The sequence below is a fragment of the Lasiosphaeria miniovina genome (assembly GCF_030549165.1).
Source record: "Lasiosphaeria miniovina strain SMH2392-1A chromosome Unknown B0T26scaffold_4, whole genome shotgun sequence".
In the NCBI taxonomy this organism is placed as follows: Eukaryota; Fungi; Ascomycota; class Sordariomycetes; order Sordariales; family Lasiosphaeriaceae; genus Lasiosphaeria; species Lasiosphaeria miniovina.
This window is the reverse complement of record NW_026848223.1, coordinates 41,872-62,728: the sequence shown is the minus strand read 5'-3', so window position 1 is coordinate 62,728 and position 20,857 is coordinate 41,872. Positions and strand designations below refer to the sequence as shown.

Here is a 20,857-nt window from a genome sequence, read left to right as displayed (position 1 = left end):
AACAACGCCCCAAACGCCATATGCCTTTCAGAACTGGACTTTGCTGGTGACGGCGCCGCGGACGTTCGGGAGGACCTCGTGGATTCGGAGATTCGGTCCCTGTTCACCATCGGCAGCGACTCAAATGCTGAGGAGCAGGACCCGCTTATCAACGCCGCTGCTGCAGCCGGGTCGGAGACTTGGTCGGGGGTTAGGCCGGCCCCGACCCCCGTTAGTCTGATAGACCGGCAATGAACGACGAAAAGAGCCAAGGCAGATGGATCTCGGGTTTCCAGTCATCACAAAACCGAGGTCTCTTAGCACCCAATCCCAGGATATCCTGGGCGTGTTGGCCAGAAAGCGAAAAACTAGAGCGCAGGCACTTGAGAGGTCACTGGCCAGCCCATTGGTTCTTGGGGCTGCTGTGGGTAAAATTTATATATTATGCATCGGCATTGGGAATGCCCGGCTTGGTAACAGCATAGCGATTGGCTTTAGAATCACGCTCGTACATGAACCGTATAGTAGATACATATACATACCGACCTACAGAGACGACGCGCTGCCGCTACCAATCTGACGGCGGTCGACGCGCAAGCATCACTTAGCTACTAGGTTTAGATTTGGAGTACCGAAGCTTGTTGGATCTTGATATAACACGACTTGACTTGATTTGACCTCGACTTGAAACAATCTGACAGGAATCTTGTCTTCAATGTTTCGCCCAAAATAATTACGAATGTAGCCTTGGGGCATTGTGAGATGGCAAGACTGAACCTATAGGGGGCCTATACCGGCGGTCGTGTTGCCAAAAGTGTGAGAGGGTAACACTCCAGTGGAGAAGGTGGAGAGAGCCAACTTGTCCAAATGGACGGCCGACAATACTTGCAGCAGCTGGCTGCGTTGGTGTTTTAGTTCCCTGCCATCTGTCATCCGTATTCCATTGTCGAAGAAGAAGACGAAGACGAAGAAGAAGAAGAAGAAGAAGAAGTACGAGAACTGAATCGCTGTCGCAATTGCTTGTGTTGATGGCAGTCTAGATACTTCCAAAAGTCGAAAGATCTGCTAGAGCCTAGGCCCATAGCACCGTTTTGCATCAACTGCTAACTCAACTACTGTGATGGCATGAAGTTTCGGAACTTTCGTACGAAACCTCGATCTTGATAGCGTATTCGTATTCAAGATGGATCAGATGACGATAACATTGATGTCGACTGTCAACCGAGAGTAGGCTGCCCCCCTCCGAGTTCAGCCTCTCTGAATCTGAGAGTTGGGACAATAATGGGAGTGTGATTACCAGTGGCAGCTAAAGAAAGCATTCTGTCGTTTCGATGAATCGAATGCGTCCTTCACTGACCAAAGGCCCCGGTTTGAACTCCGAGTCGTGCATTTATTCCAACATCCACATATACTCGCCATCCGCGTCGTAGCGGCTCTGGCTGTCGTTGTGCAGTGCAAGATCCAACTCTTCTTCATCCTGCCTACATTGGCGCTGCATCTACCATTGGAGGTTATTGGTCCCAGCACAGAGAGTCTCGGGCGGACTGGCGTGTGGACTCATGTCAACAATGTTCTGCAGAGATCCCACATTCGTCCGGGTGCTCGTGGGCGCATTGCAAGTTGAAGTCCTCGCCTCAATTCACAGGCTCATGCTCTTTGGAATTGCAAATTCGAAAATTTGAGAGGAGGAGGGGTTTGGGGTTTGGGGTTTAGGATTTGGGGCTTATACTATTCTGGGTCCTTCCGTTTCAGCGTGAATGAACATGGGAAGTTACGATTCAATACAGCTGAGGGCGAGGCGGCTGCAGACTGTGCAAAGCCACTGGATGGGAGACCCAAATGGGAGTGGGGGGCATGTGGCTTCTAAAGAAGGCAGCCTCGTTGATCGACTACAGTGGCGCTCCGAACTCTGCGCGTGGACTCGGAGCCTTGGATAAACCAAGGTGGAGAAATAAGAATTCTTGGCCAAAAGCAAAAAAAAAAAAACGGGTGCGGGATCCCGAGCCGCCCTCAACTCCTCGCGCCGAGACTGCGCCCTTGCAGGGAGACAACGAGGGCCCGAAACGGATGAGGAGCGTCAGGCGACGGCAGCTTCGGAGGCCGAAATTGACAGCCTGGCCGCGGCGTGGGACGTATCGTCAGACACATCGGTTACAACAGTAGCGGCGGCCCGAGAGCAGCAGAAACAGCAGACGCGCGAGCGTATTGCGCATCTAATCCAGCGGCACGGCCACGACATCAATACGTGGTGCGGCGAGCTGGCGCACCGCAACGTCGGCGGGTCGACCACCACCGACCACGTCAACTTCATCACAGACCTCGTCGAGCGATACGCGTTGTGGCGGCCGTGGATCATGACGGAGCGTGCGGTTCGGCAGATGCGCGTCTTTCGCGACGCTAGTGCGCCTAGAGGAGAGAACGAAGGGCGCGGCGGTGACGTCGGGCCCTGGGTGCTGGGAAGGCATGGCAATGACTCCTCCCTCATCGAAGACCCGAAACTCCGCTATAACTACCATCGTGTGTATTGTAGATGGGGTCTCGCCGCCCTAGATAACAGCGACGTTACTGCCACCAACTGGGTCACAGACTCGGGCGCATTCCTGCCCGACGACAGGGCCGCCGGCGGCCTCGACATCCTCCTCGGCGTTGCGGGCTCCTTCCATTTTGGAGATCGCTTGCGCCAGCCGGAGGAAGACGGGCTTCGCGCACAGCATTTCGAGTGGCGCCGTTACATAACCGTCGACGAGTCTGACTCGGCACCGGCTCCGCAAAGATGAGGAGCGTGATCAAGGTATCGTACGGAATGCCGGTGCTGCCTCCCGAGAATCTCGACGGCAGGCCCCTGGTTACCAGCGAGCGCGATATGGCGACAGATTCGCTGTCGCACGTGCTAGACAACACGTGGTACGCGTTCAGATGGCTGGTCGCCGTGCTGCAGTGGATCGAGCATCGCGTGCGCCTGGGCCACGGCCTCGTATACCTGCGCAGTACCGGCGGCAAGGGACGAGCTGGCATCCTGGACGTTGAATACTCGCTTGTGTCTCTCGCTGCGGTGCGCGGCATGGTCGGCCAGCTGCGACGTCTGCCCGAGCTGCGCGGCATGCTGCTGTGGGAAAAGAGCCGCGGACAGGCCGACACCATTTTCCGCATCCACGATAACGCCATGTCGCGGGTCCAGCCCAAGGGCATGGGGTTCAAGACTGGAGAGAACGTCTTCATCGTGCCAGTAAAGTTCCCCTTTCTCGGGGGAGCCGAGGCGTTCCTCTTCTCAGTCGAGAATCCGACCTTTAGCGAGGATAGACAAATATAGGCTGCGAGCCTGACCATCACGCCGAGTTAGATCCTGCGCACCTTTCAGCCAGACGCATTGGCGGTCTCTGTCACAACGTCGCGGGCGGGGCAAGTTGCCGAGCCTTTCAAAATAGCTTCCATGAACTTGTTCGACGGGGTAGCTGGCAGAGATCCAACGAGTCAGAGCCCAGGGCCAACAGGTATTCCGAAATGGATTTGGACTGCTAAGAAGCTCGGGGAGACGCCACAGACACCGATGCCAATGGTGTCTCAGCTGACTATTCTTACATCTACAACGACGCTTCGTCGTCAACACTTATTGGCGGCGTGTCGACTACCTAGCCCGTCTTGTCAGCTCGGTGTGAGCTCGAGCAGCTCGAGGAGAAAATGCGCGCGCGCCTGCAGCAGCACCATCTCACAGCACTCGGCACGCGGCCCGCGTCATGGAGCGTCAAATGCGTTCGGGTGGGGGCCGTACTGGGTACGCAGGCGGGAGTATTGGCGGCGTGGACGTTCAAGCGCGTGCCGGCGCGGACCGAGAGGCGCTACTAATACATTCCGCCCGGAGCTTGGCCTTTGAGAGCCGCGTGCTGCACCTCGACCGCTTCTGCGCCGTGCTTGTGAGTCTGCACGGCGGCGTCATGCAGCGTGTGCGCCTGCGCGGCCTCATCGCCGCCGTCGCCCCTGCCTGGATTGCGAGCGACGTACCCCTGCCGCTAGGTCGCGCGCACCAAGACTCCGTCGCCAGGCTCGTGGCCGTGTTTAAGGGCGACACGCCCCCGCAGGACGTCTTGGGTGAGCTGATGGCTGGGGCGAAGGTGGCAGCAAGGAGCACGAGTTCCGCGAGGTCATCCTGCGGCTCATTCACGGCGCCATGAGGATGCTGGAGCACACGGGCTACGTCGGCGGCGGGCTGGAGGCAGCCTAGCTGGGCGGCCCCGAGGGGCACTAGTAGCTCAATATCGACAGGGGGAGCGAGCCGTGGGTCCGCGCCCTGTCCGCGCCCTGACCGACGCGAAGCTCACGACCTCGTTCGTCTGCGTCGTCAACTCGTGCTTCGAGACGCCCGAGTGCCCGTGTCCTGGTAAGGAGACGTTGGCGTCCGCCATCCGCCATCCGCCTTCCGCTTGAGCACGTGCGTTGCCTACTATTGGCAGCGCATCGACCGGGATGGAAGGATCGGCGACGAGGGCGGCGGTGCGGCGCAGCTCAAGGTCGGCAAGGCATACCCGGTCAACTCGCGCAACCTGGGCATTTTTGCCGACGTGGTTGGCTACGAGACGGTGAAAGAGACGGGAGAAGAACAAAACCATCTCGTCGCCAAGAGGAATAAAGTCGGCAGGCTGCTGAAGTATATTATTGACGACCGAGGGACGTTGAGGGAGTCGCCCAACGGGCAGTTGTGTGTCATGAGCACGGAGAAGGCGTTCGAAACATGATTGGGCACCAAGGAAATAATAGAAGGGATTTTGACAAGATAATCTATCATCTGCCTAATTAGCAATCCCGGCCGCAGCGTGCCTATCGTTCACCAGCACATATCGATACCGCGCTTTGCCCTGCGCCATGTCAACGACAGTCTGGTTGGCATCCCGCAACGATCGCATCTCCACCCACGGCTTGATGCCTTTGTCGGCGGCGAACTGCAGCATCTCGCGGATTTCCTCGGGTGAGCCGATGCTGCTGCCGCCCATCTTGATTCCGCCTTCAAGAAGCGTGAGGGCGCTTACGCGAGGGAGCTTGCCGCCGTCGGGGTTGCTAGTAGCAAGTCAATCCAGGGGTATTTGCGTGAAAGTGGGTGTCGAGACGTGGCTCGGAACTTACCCAACTTGTATAAAGACGCCATCAACCTTGAGCAGCCGCAGGTAGTCAGTCAGGGGCATGTCCTCGCTCGAGACGGTGCACACAATTAGGTCGAGCGACCGGGCGTGGCCCTCGGCCCACGACCCGCCACCGCCGTCATCCGTGGCGATGTACTCTTCCGCGCCGAGCCTCAGCACGTCGTCGCGCTTTTCAGCCTTTCTCGAAATGCCCACCACCCTGTCCGCGCCCAGGGCCTTGGCAAACAGGACCCCGAAATGGCCGAGGCCGCCGACGCCGACGATGCCCACGCTCTTGCCCGGCCCGCACCGCTCGCGCCGAAGCGGCGAGAAGACCGTAATGCCGGCGCACAGCATGGGCGCCGCGAACTCGGATGGCAGGCCGGCCGGGATCTTGAACACGAACCGCCCGTGCGTGCGGTTGTAGTCGGCGTACCCGCCGTACGACTTGCCCTCGCCGCCCGGGTACACGGCGCCGTAAGTGCCGATGTTGGCGCGCGCGCAGTAGTTCTCGCGGCCGCTCGAGCACGCCGCGCAGCTTTTCTCCAAGCAGCTGCGCGCCTGCGCGCCAACGCCCACGCGGTCGCCCACGCGGATGTCGCCCGCCACGCGGCTGCCGACGCGCACCGCCCGGCCGACGATCTCGTGGCCGACGCAGCATGCTGTATCCCAGGTGTGTGTGTTAATTAGTGTTTTTAAGGACAGAAAGAAGGGAGGAAGAGGGAAAGAGACCCACGATAGGGCGTGTCGAACCAGCCGGATCTGAGCATGTGCAGGTCGGAGCCGCAGACGCCGCAGTGCGTGACCTGGATGTCGACGTCGTCCTCGGTCCACTGCTTGGGCTCGTACGTGCCCCATTCCATTCTCCCCTCGGCCGCGGCGGGAGAGTGGCCCAGCCAGCCTTGGAATTCGTACTCCGAGGCCGCCATCGTGTTGTGTGACTGTTTTGGGCTGCTGCTTCTCGTGTTTCGTCGGGGGGGTGGGGTGGGTTGGGGTTGGCAAACTTCCGTCTGTCTATCTGTTTTTTTGTCACATCTTTATAAGATTCCGATCGAATTAACTACTTAAGTACTCTCGAGTTCTCCGAATCGTCCCGTCGGTCTTAATTCGCAAGTCCTATGTCCGATGGTATCGCGGCGGCGTTAATATGGCTTAGCAACTACAGCGCAGAATTGGATTTTTTTTTTTTAGCGCTGCTCGGTATGACTCACGCCGGTGCTTGATAATTGGGGGTAGGATATTGACGCCGTCGCGTCCTGTTGCTGCCTGGACTAATCACATTTGATGGCTCGACTGCGATGCTGGGAGTAGATGGCTCGAATGCGATGCTGGGAGTAGCCGGTGGTCGAGTGATCATTAATAATATTATTCGAAACAGGGTATAGGGGTCGGCATGGACGTATGTTGGAACAACGCGCATTCCAGCCACACAGGCGGCGGTGGAGGCGTAGGGGTCCCAGATTCCATATAAGTGGCCTACAGCCACCTCTTTCTTCTAGATAGACATAGACAACAATGACCAGCACTTGAACCACCAGCTTTCGGCGTGCAGCACGCCCTGTTGTTTCCAGTACCGGTACCTGGTGATTCCAACAACGTAATTAATGATGTGTTGATCGCTGTTGGCTGACGCCAGTTTTGTCACAGGATCACAATCACCAAAGCCTGCGAGCACATTGCAGCCTCGCTAAATTGGTCTAGCAGTGTAATCATTAATTACACCGTACATGGAAGGTGTAAGTCGCTACTTCGCTTACTTCTCAGGGGTTCAGAGGCCATGGCTCTACCTATTCACACACGCACTTGCTCAATGTAATCTAATGCGATTTTCTTTCTTTCTTTTTTTCTTCTTTGGCCAGCCACTTCATACTAGATGGTTAGCCTCCCTTGCTTCTGATTAGAGAACCGGCAATGCTCATTCCATTTTCCTTCTTTTCCTAGAAATCTTTTATTAGAAATCGGCGTCTTTCCTGTGAATTGGGACCCTAGACTATCACGGACAACGAAGAATAGGTACCTAATTTCCACTCCGGCACTCAGGACCAAAAGACCACAGCTCTGATTGCGCATGAAATTACAGTGGTAATTAGTAATTATGCCAGATACGGAACATAGACGCCCGAAATATCTACTTGAGTTTGACTTTGATGGGATGAAGTGCTGGATTTGGCGCCATAGGCTGCCGGGTGCAGTGGCCACGTCTAGGTCTTGTGCCCTCATTGAGTAATCACCATCGCTACGGTGAGGTTTGGGTTTGTGGTAAGATTGCTCCGCCCAACTTTTTCCCCTTCCATAATTTGACGCCAACATCCAGCCTCAATTCCTCATGCTCCCTTCCACCATGGTCTCCTCTACCATGGTCTTCTCCACCATGGTCTCCTCCACCATGGTCTCCTCCACCTTGCTCTCCTCCACCCTGCTCTCCTCCACAACGGTGAACACGTCCCACACTTCCAGTCGCAATGAAACGAGACGCCATAGCTCGACAAAACAAAGATAGCAATCTGTCTATTGGACTTCTCTGCCAGCCGAGATACGCCTCATAATCTTAGATACGATTGCGCATCAGAGGCATCCCAGCTGGGCGTCTTTCGCGTCCTTCTGTAGTGAATGGCAGGCCATTATAGAGACGCGGAAATTCCAGCTGTTAAAGCTACCAGTGTCCTGCCTCGATGCTTTTGAACGTATGGTCATTCGCCAGAGAGAGCTCGTTCGCCATATTTGCCTTGATATCGAATTACGGAAGTACACATGCCGAACCTGCGACCAGGGGGAACAGACAGATCAAAACACCGCCATTTTCACAAAAGGAGTCAACAAGCTATTCTCTATCCTCGGCCCCTGGAAGCAAGCGAGTGGATTGACGCTGGAGCTCAACGCCTATTATCCCAGCGACTCTGACCACTGGTTCAAGAACTATCACTTCACCTCAAATCTTGATGACGAGGGTGGTGCAGACGCAAGTTCTATGCATAAAACCAACAAGTGGCACGACCGACCCAGACCATGGTTGGGTTAATGGCAAACAGATTGCGAGCCCTCCTGCGCTAGCATACTGCGGCTCTTTGAGCCAATCCACCTGCGAAACCGGGAAGGCCTTGCCCGAGTTGATGGCGTCACATGTTTCGTCATACGTCGTCAACTACGTCGTCACATCAAGATTGAGGATCTTTGGCATATATTCGACAAGCTCGGTTGCTCGGAGCACCTCGTATATGAGCTGTGGAGGGAATGGACTAATCGTTCGAGGAAGTGCTAAGATGAGAGTAGGTGTCAAGAACCCCCTGTAGGTCACTAAGAACTGCATCGCAGGGCTCATACAATTCGTCAGGCTACACCTTCCCTACAATCTCAACAGGACATCGATTTTCGAGGAATTCAGCGATGCTATTGTCGAATCATTGGGCGGCGCTATCCCCATCCCACGCTGGATGCAGCCCAAGCTGGATGCAGCCCTATCTGTCGCACATGGGCCCTGAAGTAGCCCTCGTGAGCCCCTCACGCGTCGTGGATCCCTAGCTCGGCGCGGCTTTCGCTGCAAATGGCCTCGTCCTCGAATAGCTCTCCGTCTCCGACATGGTCGACGCCCGTGATTTCTTCGGGGCCTGCGCGCCAACGACGTGGATCTGGGAGCGCCTCGAGTCTCTGGCGCTAACATCGCAACTTCTCCGAGACACGGGTAGCCGTGGGGAGATACATGCCCTGCTGCTCAACGCTGGCACCACTGCACTGCGGATGCCGAGACTACGGACCCTAGTTCTCTGGAACGGCCAAAGGGAGAATGCATGTGCATTTATATACCGCACGAAAAGTGACCATGCCTCGATCATCTGGCGCGGCAACTGGGGAATTGACCTGAGCCCTCGTGTAGTCGAGGCATGGCGGCGCGCAGTTCTTGAGGGCCACTCGCGCCACGTTTTTCGGGTCGCCCACGAGGAGGTACGAGGCGTCATCGGGTCCCACGGCGATGCCATGCATCGCTTGAACTTGCCCCGTCCAGGGTTCTCCCCTGTGTCCCTCTGGCAAATGCGGACGGAGGGAATCGACCACCGTGCATGAATGGACTGTTCCGGCTCCATCTTGCTCGCATCAGCGGCCGTGTGGGTGTCATCTAAGGGGGATGGAATAAAGGTATGCGAGCTTTTCATGATACCATTATTACTAGTGTTGGCGGTCTATCTAGGCTAAAAACAATCGACAGAAACGGGTTGTTTTTTCTCAAGTTAGAGGGCCGAAGGCCTAAAGCCCTGCTGCTTAGATGCGTGGCGAGAGATGGCTGGACGCTACCCTGGGGTCGCCCTTTCTGTTGCCTGGGGCGGATTGTTGCGGCTTGCGCCCCCGTTGGTGATGTTGCTGCCGTTGACACTGCTGCTGCTGATGTCTGTTGCACGAGGCGCACGCCTGAGTTCGGGCCCATCACGACACCTTGTTCTTCGAATTGTAGAGTTTGGGACATATCGGAACCGGGACTGTGCTTTTCAGCGCGAGAAAATCGCAGAAACAGTTAAAGAGGCTGAGCTACAGCAACAATTCCTCCCACATCACATAAGGGCGATCACATCATCACAGACGGCTGTGCAGATGTTTGCGGTGCAGTAAATATGGTCCTGTTGAGCGTGTCTATTTACGAAATATCGGTTTCATGCTATTGTTACGGACTGGCACCCGCTCGGCCATCCAGAGGCTAGGAGAGTGATCTAAGTTGTGCTTATATGCCGCTGAACGATTTCTCGGTAATGAAGAATTCGAGACTAAGTCAGGTTGAGGCCTTCGCAGGCCCTGCCCTGCCCTGCCAGGTTCGTTTGTGTTCCTTTGTCTGTACCTAACAATGGAACCTTTCATCTGTGAGATCCAATATCTTGACGAATCTGCTGTGTTTCCTGTACTCGACGACTTTGTGAGCCTGTCTGCTTCTTGTTTGAGTGAGCGGGTTTTGATAAAATAGTCGAACTTCACTTATAGGTCCGAAACTTATAATATGTTGGCTAGATTCTGACAGCGGCACAATACTAGGCCAAAGGCAGCGTAGCGATAACGATAACGGATAACGATAACGCTTATATTTAAGACGATGGGAACGGCCAGGAATATGATAAGACGAGACGGAACAGGTCGCCGTGCTTAAGACTACCTTTAGATGCCTCGGTGGTCAATCTTTGTACGCAAAACGGACTCTGACGTCTGTCAAGGACTTGTAGTGGGCAAAAGAGAAAAATAACCATGTCAAACATACTGCTCATCTAACTTCTCAAGCCACCTCCTGGTTCGGTGACTCGGTCACCGCGCAAACTCGGTAGCATCACGCTATCTCTTCATCATATCACCTTTCCATTATCGCAATCTACATTCTCCGAAAACAATAACCCGACGCTTACAAAGTCCAAGCCAGGGCCCGTAGGATTTTGTGGGCCTCCAGCCCCAAGAATCATAGTAACCCGACCGCTAATGCCGCCATGACGTTGCCATGAGAGACGCGGCGCATCATCGCTGGTACCAACATCCCGTCCTTCTTTTCCTCTATTCCACCCTCCAACCATTTACTATTACATACAAACCATATAACCCCTAGAAAACGCCAATCGCAAACATGGGCCAGCCAGAGATCCCCAAAGAGCAGTGGGCGCAAGTCATCGAGAAGGACGGCGGCCGTACGTCACCACGCACCTGCCCCCCATCCCCCGCTAACTCCTCTTCCCAGCCATCTCCTATAAACGGATCCCCGTCCCTAAGCCGGGCCCCAACGAAGTCCTCGTGGCAATCAAATACTCCGGCGTGTGCCACACGGACCTGCACGCGCTCAACGGGGACTGGCCCGCGGCACGCAAGACGCCCGTCGTCGGCGGCCACGAGGGCGCTGGGATCGTCGTGGCCAAAGGCGCGCTGGTGACGGACCCGGACGTCGGCCTCGGCCGCGCCGTCGGCATCAAGTGGCTGCAGGCGTCGTGCCTCGGGTGCGGCTACTGCATGCAGGCCGACGAGCCGCTGTGCCCGCGCGCCGCGCTGGCCGGGTACACGGTCGACGGGTCGTTCCAGCAGTACGCGGTGGTGAACGCCGCGCACGCGGCACGTATTCCGTCTAGTTTGATCGAAGGGGAGGGCCTGGCGGCTGTCGCGCCGATTCTGTGCGCCGGCTTGACCGTGTACAAAGGGCTGAAGGAGTCGGGCGCCAGGCCGGGCCAGTTCGTGGCGATTGTCGGTGCCGGCGGCGGACTGGGCAGTCTGGCCATCCAGTACGCGCGCGCCATGGGCCTGCATGTCATTGCGATCGACGGCGGGAAGGAGAAGGGCGAGGCGTGCAAGGAGCTCGGCGCGGAGGCGTACGTGGATTTCATGGCGACGCAGACGCTGGTCGACGATGTCAAGGCTTTGACTGGGGCTGAGGGCCTCGGGCCGCACGCGGCGCTGCTGCTCGCGCCCATGGAGAAGCCGTTTCAGCAGGCGACCGCGTACATGCGCCCGCGCGGCGTCGTCGTGTGCATTGGCATTCCGGCCGGGGCGAGGATCAGCATGCCTGTGTTTGATACGGTTGTGCGCATGATTACGGTCAAAGGGTCGTACGTCGGCAACCGCCAGGACACGGCCGAGGCGCTGGACTTTTTCGCGCGCGGCTTGATCAATGCTCCGTACAAGGTTGTCGGGCTGAGCGAGGTACAGAGCGTGTTTGACCTGATGAAGGAGAACAAGGTTGTCGGTCGCTACGTGCTGGATATGAGCCGATAGGGGGACGGGCCAGTTGTACGATAATTGTGTCCGAGGTTATGTCTCTCCATGTTCCAACTGGGATCGAGTGGTCAGGAATTCCAGCGCCAGACCTTCAGAAGGCGCAACGACACAATTTCAATACTTTCTGACCACACCTGGCCACACCAACTAATTTCAGTAGAGGATAACAAGCCCCAAAAATGAGATCCTCCACCACATCCAACCCTTGAGCAATGCCAGCACAGATCACAGCTGGGCATCCAGGAAATCGAACACGGCCGCAAACGTCTGCGGCGCCGAGTCGTGCAGCGAGATGTCGTGCCCGGTATTATCCGGCGCGAAGAAGCTAAACTTGGCCTCTGGCACATTGGGAAAGAAATCCGGGCGCGACTGGGCGAGGTTGGCCTCGCAGGCCCGGACGCCGCCATCATTGCAAAAAAAGACGTCCAGCACACCAGTCGCAATAAACAGCGGGCTTGTAAACCCCGGCGCGGGGTCTAGCAGAATGGTCAGCGCAGCGGCCTCCCCGTCAGTGATGGTGTCCTCAATGTTGAAGTCGAGCGGCGGCAAGTCGGCGTCGAAGGCGCCGCCGTAGAAGACGGCGGTGCGGCCAGCCTCGTCGCCGAGGGTGAGGTAGCCGAACGGCAAGTCCGCGTCGGCGGGCGCGTGGTTCGCGGCGGCCGTCCAGTCGGCTGTCAGCACGTCGGAGAAGTTGCGCGTCGTCGCGAAGCCCGTCAACACCATGGCGTCGGCCGCCTCGGGGAACCGGCCCGCGATGGTCGACCCCAGGAACGAGCCGTACGAGTGCCCGACGTAGACGACCTTGGAGTAGCCGTGGCCGAGGGCGTTGGTGGGGCTGCTGCTGCTGCGCACGGCGGTCAGCAGCGCGTTGAGAATCTGCACGTTCATCTCGGGCTGCACGACGGTCAGCGGGTCGGGCCGCTGCGGGTTATCGCCGTGGCCGAGGCGGTCGATGGCCAGCGTGGCGTAGCCGGCGGCGTTGGCGGCTACATTCCAGTTGAGACCGTCGCTGAAGCCCAGCCCCGCCCAGTAGTCGCGGCCGTACGTGATGCCGTGCACCAGGACCTGCAGCGTGTCCTTGGAGTTGTCGCCGGGCACGCAGTACGTGCCGACGATGGTGAAGGTGCCGCTGACGGCCGTGGTGCCGCTGGACGGCGGCGGCGTGCCGCGGAACGCCGCCAGCATGAACTGGATCACAGCCGCCTCGTCCGTCGGGTCCGGCGGCGACGTGAACACCATGTTCTGTGCAGTGGCATCGATGTCGAACGACACGGTCGAGGACGTCTGTCCGGCCACGGAGGCGGCGCTGGACAGGGCTAGGCTGAGGAGAGCGTGCGTGTAGCGCATGGCGGTTGTCTCTTTCTGTGGTTAGATGCAAAGAGGTGTGCCTGTAGGCTGTTGGCTTGATGGATGCAGGCCGAGCATGATTGTCTTGGCAGCAGCTGTCGACGTCGTTTTATACCCCCATTTCTCTGGCCCTCGAACACCAAGTTAGTAATTCCCTCGGGCAGCTTCTAACTGCCCCAGAACACGACCCGCAAGCCCGCACGGAGCTATGCATCAGCTAGACCTGTCCTAGCACGTGGTAGCGATTAGATCAGCCGCGCAACCGTAAGTTCCGGACCACGAGGGGGGTGGTGATTGATGAGGGAGCATCGTGACTTGAGTCCAGCCCAAACACGCAACTCTTCTCGATGTGGCCGGTGGAGATGTCGTCGTCGTACGTTCGGCGCCCGGCCAAACACGGTGCAGTAAGACGTGGCCACGGAAGAGGGAAAGACGCCGAGGGCAGGTCGTCACCGAGGTGGATCTTATGCCCCGGATAGGCGCCGCTGCCCGCCCGGGCATGAGCAGAAGAGATGCTGACGGCGCAAGGCACGAGTCCCGTTGAGGGGTAACACGGAGCTCCAGCTGAGGACCATCACTAATATGCACCTGACAAACAACGGAGCTCAAATGGCCGTGAGCATGTTTAAGCCGTCCAGAGCCTGGCCGGGGAACTGAGAAGTGAATCCTCAGCGTGTCTAGTGCTGGCTAGGGAAGCGAACTCCTTGCCCCAGCTGACGACGTTTTTTATCCGAGCGGGCCGGCCAGCGGCCATATGCTCGGGCAAAAGCGTCAGCTGAACCTGCACTGCACTGCACTACACTGCGCTGACTTGTGCGACCGAATCGGGTGTCGATTTGTTCGGAGTCGACGTGGTGGAACTGAAATGTCGGCCAAGCTGTGCAACAATGAAACTCTGCTTGCGGTTGATGATTAGCAAACGTATACCCGCTGGTTCCGAGAAAAAAGGCAGGACAGTCAGCCACGTACCAGAGACGGGTCGCCACTCTAATCCGCAGTGGCGATCGAGGAAACCGGGGATAAAGTTATGACTGTGGTGGGGGATTTCTTGCATCTCGTGCCCATGCCTGCTGTCTTACGCAGCGCAGCGCAGCAGCAAAAGTTTCCTCGACGGGCTTCGGCGGGCAACTGCAAGATCGGTCTTTGATGTCGCCGGCGCCGGCGCCGGCGCCAGCTAACATGTCTCGAAGCTACACTCGGAAAAGAAAACGTTGATGGTGGGTGGATGGATAGGTATTAATATGAATTTCGACCGGGCGAGAAGAGTGAAGACTTGAAGTAGTCAGGAGGGCCGGCCTGGAAAGCGAGGGACGACGCGATGGAACATGCATGGGTCCACAGGATCATTCCCGTTCCCATTGGCAATCATTAGCGCGGCGTGTGTTAGAATCGAAATCGAAACGGACGACGGGGATAATTACGAACCAGCAAAAGCGCCCAGGCCCACTGGAGGGCAGGGCAGGGCAGGGCAGGGCAGGGCAGGACAGGGCTGGCGAGTGGCTAGCCCGAGAAAAAGGGAAGTAAGCAATCCATGTACGAAGTAGGTAAAATAAGCTGCCTGGCAAGTCAGGAAGGGGTCGCTGAAGGGTGCCTCCGGCGGCTCCGGGGGCGCCTGCGGCAGGCTGCTCGCTGCGCTCGGTATTCCGCGGATTAAAGAATCCGAGGATTATCCGATCGACCAGTCCCTGGAGCCCTATCGACACGGACGAAAACTGGCCAATCCCTGTGCGAGAAACTTTCGGCACCTTCACGGTAAAGTAGAAGAGACAGCCTCTCTACGCCACCTCCGGCTCGCAAGCTCGCCTACGGTGGCTCCGTTCAATGGAACCGATGTGAGACTTGAGTTCGGGCTCCTTCTTGATAGATGGGACAAGACAAAAACGCGGGAAGCGTGCGCCGCCAATTGTTTGTTGCGGGTCCTCGCCCGCAGCGGTCGGCCTGGGGGGAGCAACGGAGTAGCCTCGCAGCAGCCGCTCCGCCAAGCATTTTTCGTTTAGGCTTCAGAGCTGACCTCCAACAAAGTTGGCCAGCCAGTCAGAGTGTCGCGTGCGGGGTGCACCTGCCCAAATTGGCATCTTGGGGCGGGAGGGGGGGGGGGGGGGCCTGTGGGACGCAGCGGCGAACAAAACAGTCCAGAAAGATCCTCGGAAATTCCGGAGCCAGCCAGGCACGCAACCAACCCGGCGGCGCGGTCAATGTCAATCTATCAATCAATTCACTTCACTTGTTGCTTTTGGGGGCGCTTGGATTTCGCATCCGTTAGGATCTTAGGGACGCTGATAATTATGTGGGGCTTGGATAGCGCTATGTTAAGTACAGAGTAATTCGGCCGAGTGATTAGATACGGCAGGAGCAGGAGTAGGAACGGGCGGGAGTCCGAGATCCGGGCCCCGGATTCTGCGTTGTGTTCGGTTCGGGACAAGCAGTGGCCACGTGGCGTGGGACGGCGAGCCCATGCAATTCCTGGATTTAATTATAATTGCGGGCTGCTTTGTTTTGTTAATTGCCGCGGAAACAAGAACTCGATAAATGAATCAATCACCCCTTCCATCCTTCGTCGGCGCCGCAGTGAGAATTGGGCGTCCGTCGCATTCTAACGCGGCGGTCCATCGGACTAGGGTCCCGTCCCCGGAATTCGGATTAGGGGTTCTCTCCTCGCATCGCAAAAGGGAAGCTAGCGTCGGATACCGTCTCCCGACACCTTATTCAGTGGGCCCTGGGGGGAGCCGGGGGAGCGGGGAGGGGGGGGGAGGGGGCGCAACTGCGGTGCAAGCATGGATTCGATTGGCTCCGTCTCTTGCCATGGCGCTAGTACATACTAACTGTGCCCTGCGTGTTTGTTATTGGTGGTTATTCCCAGTTCGTAGAATCCGAGACGCGCACTCGGCGTGTTGTTGTTGGCGCGTTGATCAAGGTAATTAGGTATCAATAGTTTTTTCCTCCCTGAAACTGGTCTTCGACATGGGGGGGTGTGCCTTAGGTATGCGCCTCGCCTCAGAGGCCGGCGCCAGCCAGGGCAGGCAGGCAGGCAGGCAGGTAGGCAGGCCCGACTCGCCCCGCTGTTGACTCTTTTGACACATCGTATTCATAATAACATGGGCCGTAATGACACCTGGGTAAGGCAGGTAATCAAAGGTAGTTTATTATTAGATGTTAGGATGGATGCAGCCTGGCCGTCTTGCCCGGTGCCCTAGGAGTTGGTCAGTTTGAGACTTTGAGTGGGACAGTGCAGTGTCTTGTATTCATTCTAGTGGTTTCAGAGGTCCGAACCGCGAATACTTTCTCTTGAACCCACCGTGATCCATCCGGGGTGGGGCGACGCCAAAGAGGCGAGGCGAGGCGAGGCGAGCTGAGGCGAGCTGGGTGGCCTCTGTTGGTTCGACGACGACTGTCGTCGTGCTGGTCATGGTTGGTGTTGGAGCCAAGCGGGCATCGGCCATTGCCGTTGGCCGTTAGGGAGGCACAAGCACGGAGCGTTGGATAATTATTGAGACAGAGCTAGAGATAAAAGACGCTGTCTTGCTCCGAGAACAACACGTCTTTCCCTTCATCTTCATCATTATCCAACAACACAAACACTCTTGTCCAATAGCAATCTTCTCTTCGCACACCCTCGAGTCTTCCTCCGTCTCAGTAACAGTACTTTTCACAGTACTTCTCACCCAGTACCTCAGGTTCCCAATCCCTTGATTAAAATTTAAACCATGTCTGGTACTAACCCCACCGATTCCCATCCTGGAACCCGTCCCGGCTCGTCGGCTGGCCGCGCCCCTTCCGGTTCCGAGGCTACCACGGCTTCCTCCAGCGGCTCGGGATCCGGCGCTCCCAAACTTCGAGGCAATTATTATATCGTCGTCGATCGCGTCTATGGCCAGCCCTGTGACGAATGGACAGTGCCCTTTGGTCCCAACAGACTCCCAACCGACCACATCATCTGCGTCGATGGTACGGGCAACAACCAGATCGGTAACGGCAAGCACGAGCACATCACAAATGTTGCAAAGATTTCGTCCATTATGGAACCTACCTCGGCCGACGCGAAGCGCACCCAGACGGTTGTGTACCAGCCCGGGCTAGGGTCCATTCAGTCTGGTCTAGACCATAAGATTAACGATTTGGCTTTTGGCTTCCACTTTGGCAAAATCCTTCGAAATCTTTACCGCCATCTCTGCGTCACCTGGAAGGAAGGCGACAGGATCTTCCTCTTTGGCTTCTCCCGCGGCTCCTACATTGCCCGCGTCCTCGCGTCTTTCATCGTCGACGTTGGCATCTTTGACTGGAAACACGACTTGCAGAAGCAGTACAACGCGTACGACCTCAGCGACGCTAATGTCAGTGAGGAAACTATCGACTTGGAAGCCATGGACAGCTTCGACAAAATCATCGACGAGATTTTCAACGACTGGGTGGCAAAGGGCGTGGCTGGGCCTACCCAGCTGGGAAAGTACAAGCCCCACATGGCATTTAACGGCGTCGAAATCGCATTTTTGGGCCCCTTTGATACCGTTGCATCGCTCGGGATGCCCGACATGAAGCTTATGAACTTGCAGTCGACAAAGTTCCACTTCGCAGAGCCCATCGAAAACCGGCCACGCATCCTTGCGGCCGCCCACGCCTGCTCACTGTCCGAGAGTCGGATAAACTTCAAATTAGTGCCGTTCGACGGCCCCTTGGGCGGCAAGACCAACCAGGTCTTGTTCCCAGGGTACCATAGCTGCATTGGAGGTGGCTCGGGCGACAAGGGCAACACCATCTCGACAGTCACCTTCATCTGGATGGTTTGCCAGTTCAAGCACCTGCTTCACATCAACATGAAGGCCCTCCAGCTCATGGCATTTACTAAATATGGGCTCACGCCGTCCAAGAAGTTATCCAGCTCGCTCACCGGCCCGTACTTATTCGCCGGCAAGTCGGACAGAATAAACTGGCCCGCAAACATCAAGTTGCACATCATTGCAGACAGGGAGCAGTTCAAGAAATACACGGGCATTACGAAAATTCCTAAAATTGAGGGATCCATGCTTAAAAACTTGTGGAAAACGCTGGCCCCTGCAGGCACGGGTGATGAGGTGGTTACCGCGTGGGAACAGGCCATTTACGATAAGATTTCCGAGCTGGCAAACGGCGATAATGTCCTCAGCAAGCTCCGTACTGTGTGGAAGGACATCCAGCCCGGCCCGGGGTCCGACCATGATGATGGTCGCGTCAGACTGAATTCGGTCCTGACCAGTTACCTCCGCTTCGGTCCTTAGGTCTGACCTAGGGACTTGGTTGATTAGGAACGGAGAAGATTGGAAAATAAAACTAGATGGGGGCTGGCAGGGGCAGGCCCTCCCCCTTCACCGAACAGGCGCGAGAAAAGAGCGTTCGGCTGGCCGTGAAGAAGATGGAATGCCCAGGGCTGAAAACTGGAGAAGAGGCTGGTCCTCACAAAAAGGGCAGGCCCCAAAACGAGGCAGGCCCCACAACGAGGCAGGCCTCACAACGGGCAGGTCTCACAACGAGCAGGTCTCACACATTCACCAGGCTGGCCCTCATAGTCAAGGGCCGGCCCTCAGCACCATTTCCCAGATAATTGCTACCTAGGTAGTTACACAGGTGTTGATTGGTCGGGATCTGAATTAGTTCAAAATTTGTATAATAAACCAGAAAGCACATGGAATCCAAACACGCGTGAATCATGATGACATTGTGAAGGCGATCTCGCGCCCCCTTTCTTTCCCCAACTTTCTCCGTTCCCTCCCGGTGATGAAGGTCTGAGCTGCCGCACTAATTACACAGGCCGTGGTGAACAGCCCCTTGCATCTCACTTTGTACTACGCTAAAGTTGCTTGTGAGGAAGAGCGTGAAGCACAAGATGGGAGCCTGACTTGCCAGCGAGATTGAGTATCTACAAACTATTTCCTGATTCTCATTCCTGAATACCACCCAATGAGATCGCGTTTCTAGAGCCCTGCTAACGAGGTAATTAATTACCCGACAGGTTGAGCGAATCGAGACAGGGTCGTTTGTTTCTGTTGACACGACAGAGGCAAATACTAAAGATAACACCACGACAGAAACAACCTGGACAAAAAATGGGCTTGAATCTCGCCCGCGCCTCGCCTGAATTACGAGTATATAACCAGGTCGTCAGAATAACAAAGAAAACGTCAATGCTAACTAACATGTGCACGAGTCTGGGAATCTCAACCGATGTCAAAAACTCCGATCTCGAAAGATTGGTCCCAAAAAAGGCAAAGTGCTTCACCACTCCTCTAATTAGAAGGTCGGCCAGCCATCCACCTTACCCGTAGTCGGTTGGCCAAAAAAAAAAGAATCGTACTAGATTACATTAGGCAAGGATGTAAACAAACCCCCCCGCCCCGGCTGGCCCCTGAACCCCTGAACCCCTGAACCCCTGAACCCCTGAGCCCCTGAGCCCCTAGAGCAATCCATTTCAAAATTCCATTCAGCGCCAGGCAAGAAATACACCTCAGGCTACAATAACGAGTCGACAATATCACAAACATCAAAGACCAGACAACAATTAATGCAAAGAAAAAAAATTACAATTCATATTGACAGTATACTCTAATTACCATCTGCCAAAAAAAGCCTCGCTTCCCTCAAATCGACTTCCGCTGCATGTTCGACAGTGGCCTCGGCCCCGGGCCGTACGCCGGCGTACTCGGCCCTTGGGCACGGTACGCCGTGTCGAGCTCGCCCTCAAACCAGCGGACCTCCACGACACTATGGATTGCCTCACTAATCATGCGGACCAGCATGCGCACCGGCGCGAGCGCGTCGCCCGCATCTCTCTGGCGCGTATACTCGCCCGAGGCCGAGGCCACGCTGGGCTGCGTGGCACGCCACGGCGAGTTGACCGCGTTAAGCCGCGCGTCGAACGCTACGCACATGCACTGGCGCGCGCGCAGGAACTCTTTTCGTATGGACGGGTCGTTGTAGCCCGGCACGTCGTCGGGGAACGCCGTGTGCGCGTCGATTTCGTCTTCTTCGTAGACCGCCATGATGGGCGGGTAGCGCGGCATTGTCGCGAGCGAGTCTGCGTACACCATGTCGAAGTCGAGCAGGCACGTCGGGCGGCCGGTGGCTTCGTTCACCAGTACGTTCTCGGAAGAGATGTCCCAGTGGCGCAGGATGAATTTGTTGGCGACGCGGCGGGCATTCTGGAGCGCTTCGTTGGCCTCGGCAGTGGTTTCTGCGTTTGGCGACAGAGGCTGCAGCACACGGTCGGCGAGCGTCTCGAGTATCTCGATAGCTTGGAGCTGTAGGCGCAGCGTCGTTGTCGAGAAGCGGCCGGCCTCGATCGGCATATGCGGCACGATGTCGCCCGAGTCGACGGCTGCCGCCTCGCACTTCTCGTAGTCCGCCTTGAGGTCCCGTATGTACTGGTTGAGGCTCTCGACGGCCGTGTAGCGCTGCGAGCGCTTAGAGTCGGGCTCGACGGCTAGCAGCGACCGGGCCACGGCCTGCTCGTCGGGCTTGCCGTCGCTGCGCGCCGCCGCCTCCCAGTCCTGCTGCGCGAGCTCGTCCCTGGCGTCGAAATACTCGGCGCGCAGGGCCTGGCGCGGGTCCTTGGCCTCGGCGCGGTGCGAGATCAGGATGGCGCTGGCCAGCGCGTACAGGTCGGGGTATGGCCCGCGGCCGAACTCGTCGTAGTCGTCGCGCCAGTCGCCTACAGTCAGCTCGATGAT

The 20,857-nt window shown here is 56.9% G+C and overlaps 8 protein-coding genes across 8 annotated transcripts; 5 read left to right on the top strand and 3 right to left on the bottom strand.

The window, feature by feature from the left end:
* Nucleotides 1-2,651: 2,651 nt before the first annotated feature.
* On the top strand, nt 2,652-3,314 carry B0T26DRAFT_871418 (uncharacterized protein). Its single transcript, XM_060447926.1, has one exon. It carries the CDS (start codon nt 2,753-2,755, stop codon nt 3,287-3,289), a length of 537 nt encoding a protein of 178 aa, XP_060295550.1. The 5' UTR covers nt 2,652-2,752; the 3' UTR covers nt 3,290-3,314.
* On the top strand, nt 3,307-4,709 carry B0T26DRAFT_871417 (uncharacterized protein; the record flags this gene model as incomplete). Its single annotated transcript, XM_060447925.1, has 4 exons — nt 3,307-4,065; nt 4,089-4,171; nt 4,240-4,340; nt 4,403-4,709. Exons 1-4 carry the CDS (start codon nt 3,714-3,716, stop codon nt 4,707-4,709), a joined length of 843 nt encoding a protein of 280 aa, XP_060295549.1. The 5' UTR covers nt 3,307-3,713.
* Nucleotides 4,330-6,248, bottom strand: B0T26DRAFT_707037 (zinc-binding dehydrogenase). The gene is made up of 3 exons (XM_060441840.1): nt 5,827-6,248; nt 5,095-5,752; nt 4,330-5,028 (listed from the first exon to the last, which is right to left on the bottom strand). Exons 1-3 carry the CDS (start codon nt 6,017-6,019, stop codon nt 4,764-4,766), a joined length of 1,116 nt encoding a protein of 371 aa, XP_060295548.1. The 5' UTR covers nt 6,020-6,248; the 3' UTR covers nt 4,330-4,763.
* A 1,363-nt stretch (nt 6,249-7,611) lies between these two features.
* Nucleotides 7,612-9,149, top strand: B0T26DRAFT_647594 (uncharacterized protein; the record flags this gene model as incomplete). Its single annotated transcript, XM_060437912.1, has 4 exons — nt 7,612-7,997; nt 8,077-8,196; nt 8,422-8,551; nt 8,652-9,149. Coding segments are annotated over 4 exons (1,134 nt in total), but the record flags the coding sequence as incomplete, so codon positions are not given.
* A 1,528-nt stretch (nt 9,150-10,677) lies between these two features.
* Nucleotides 10,678-11,810, top strand: B0T26DRAFT_647105 (chaperonin 10-like protein; the record flags this gene model as incomplete). Its single annotated transcript, XM_060437873.1, has 2 exons — nt 10,678-10,738; nt 10,789-11,810. The coding sequence occupies 2 exons, from the start codon at nt 10,678-10,680 to the stop codon at nt 11,808-11,810; spliced, it is 1,083 nt and encodes a 360-aa protein (XP_060295546.1).
* Nucleotides 11,811-12,038: 228 nt separating this feature from the next.
* On the bottom strand, nt 12,039-12,998 carry B0T26DRAFT_644674 (Alpha/Beta hydrolase protein; the record flags this gene model as incomplete). Its single annotated transcript, XM_060437651.1, has 1 exon — nt 12,039-12,998. One exon carries the CDS (start codon nt 12,996-12,998, stop codon nt 12,039-12,041), a length of 960 nt encoding a protein of 319 aa, XP_060295545.1.
* A 3,866-nt stretch (nt 12,999-16,864) lies between these two features.
* On the top strand, nt 16,865-18,412 carry B0T26DRAFT_675182 (uncharacterized protein; the record flags this gene model as incomplete). Its single annotated transcript, XM_060439797.1, has 1 exon — nt 16,865-18,412. One exon carries the CDS (start codon nt 16,865-16,867, stop codon nt 18,410-18,412), a length of 1,548 nt encoding a protein of 515 aa, XP_060295544.1.
* A 1,319-nt stretch (nt 18,413-19,731) lies between these two features.
* On the bottom strand, nt 19,732-20,489 carry B0T26DRAFT_707030 (uncharacterized protein). The gene has a single exon (XM_060441839.1). The coding sequence runs from the start codon at nt 20,474-20,476 to the stop codon at nt 19,769-19,771; it is 708 nt and encodes a 235-aa protein (XP_060295543.1). The 5' UTR covers nt 20,477-20,489; the 3' UTR covers nt 19,732-19,768.
* Nucleotides 20,490-20,857: the final 368 nt, after the last annotated feature.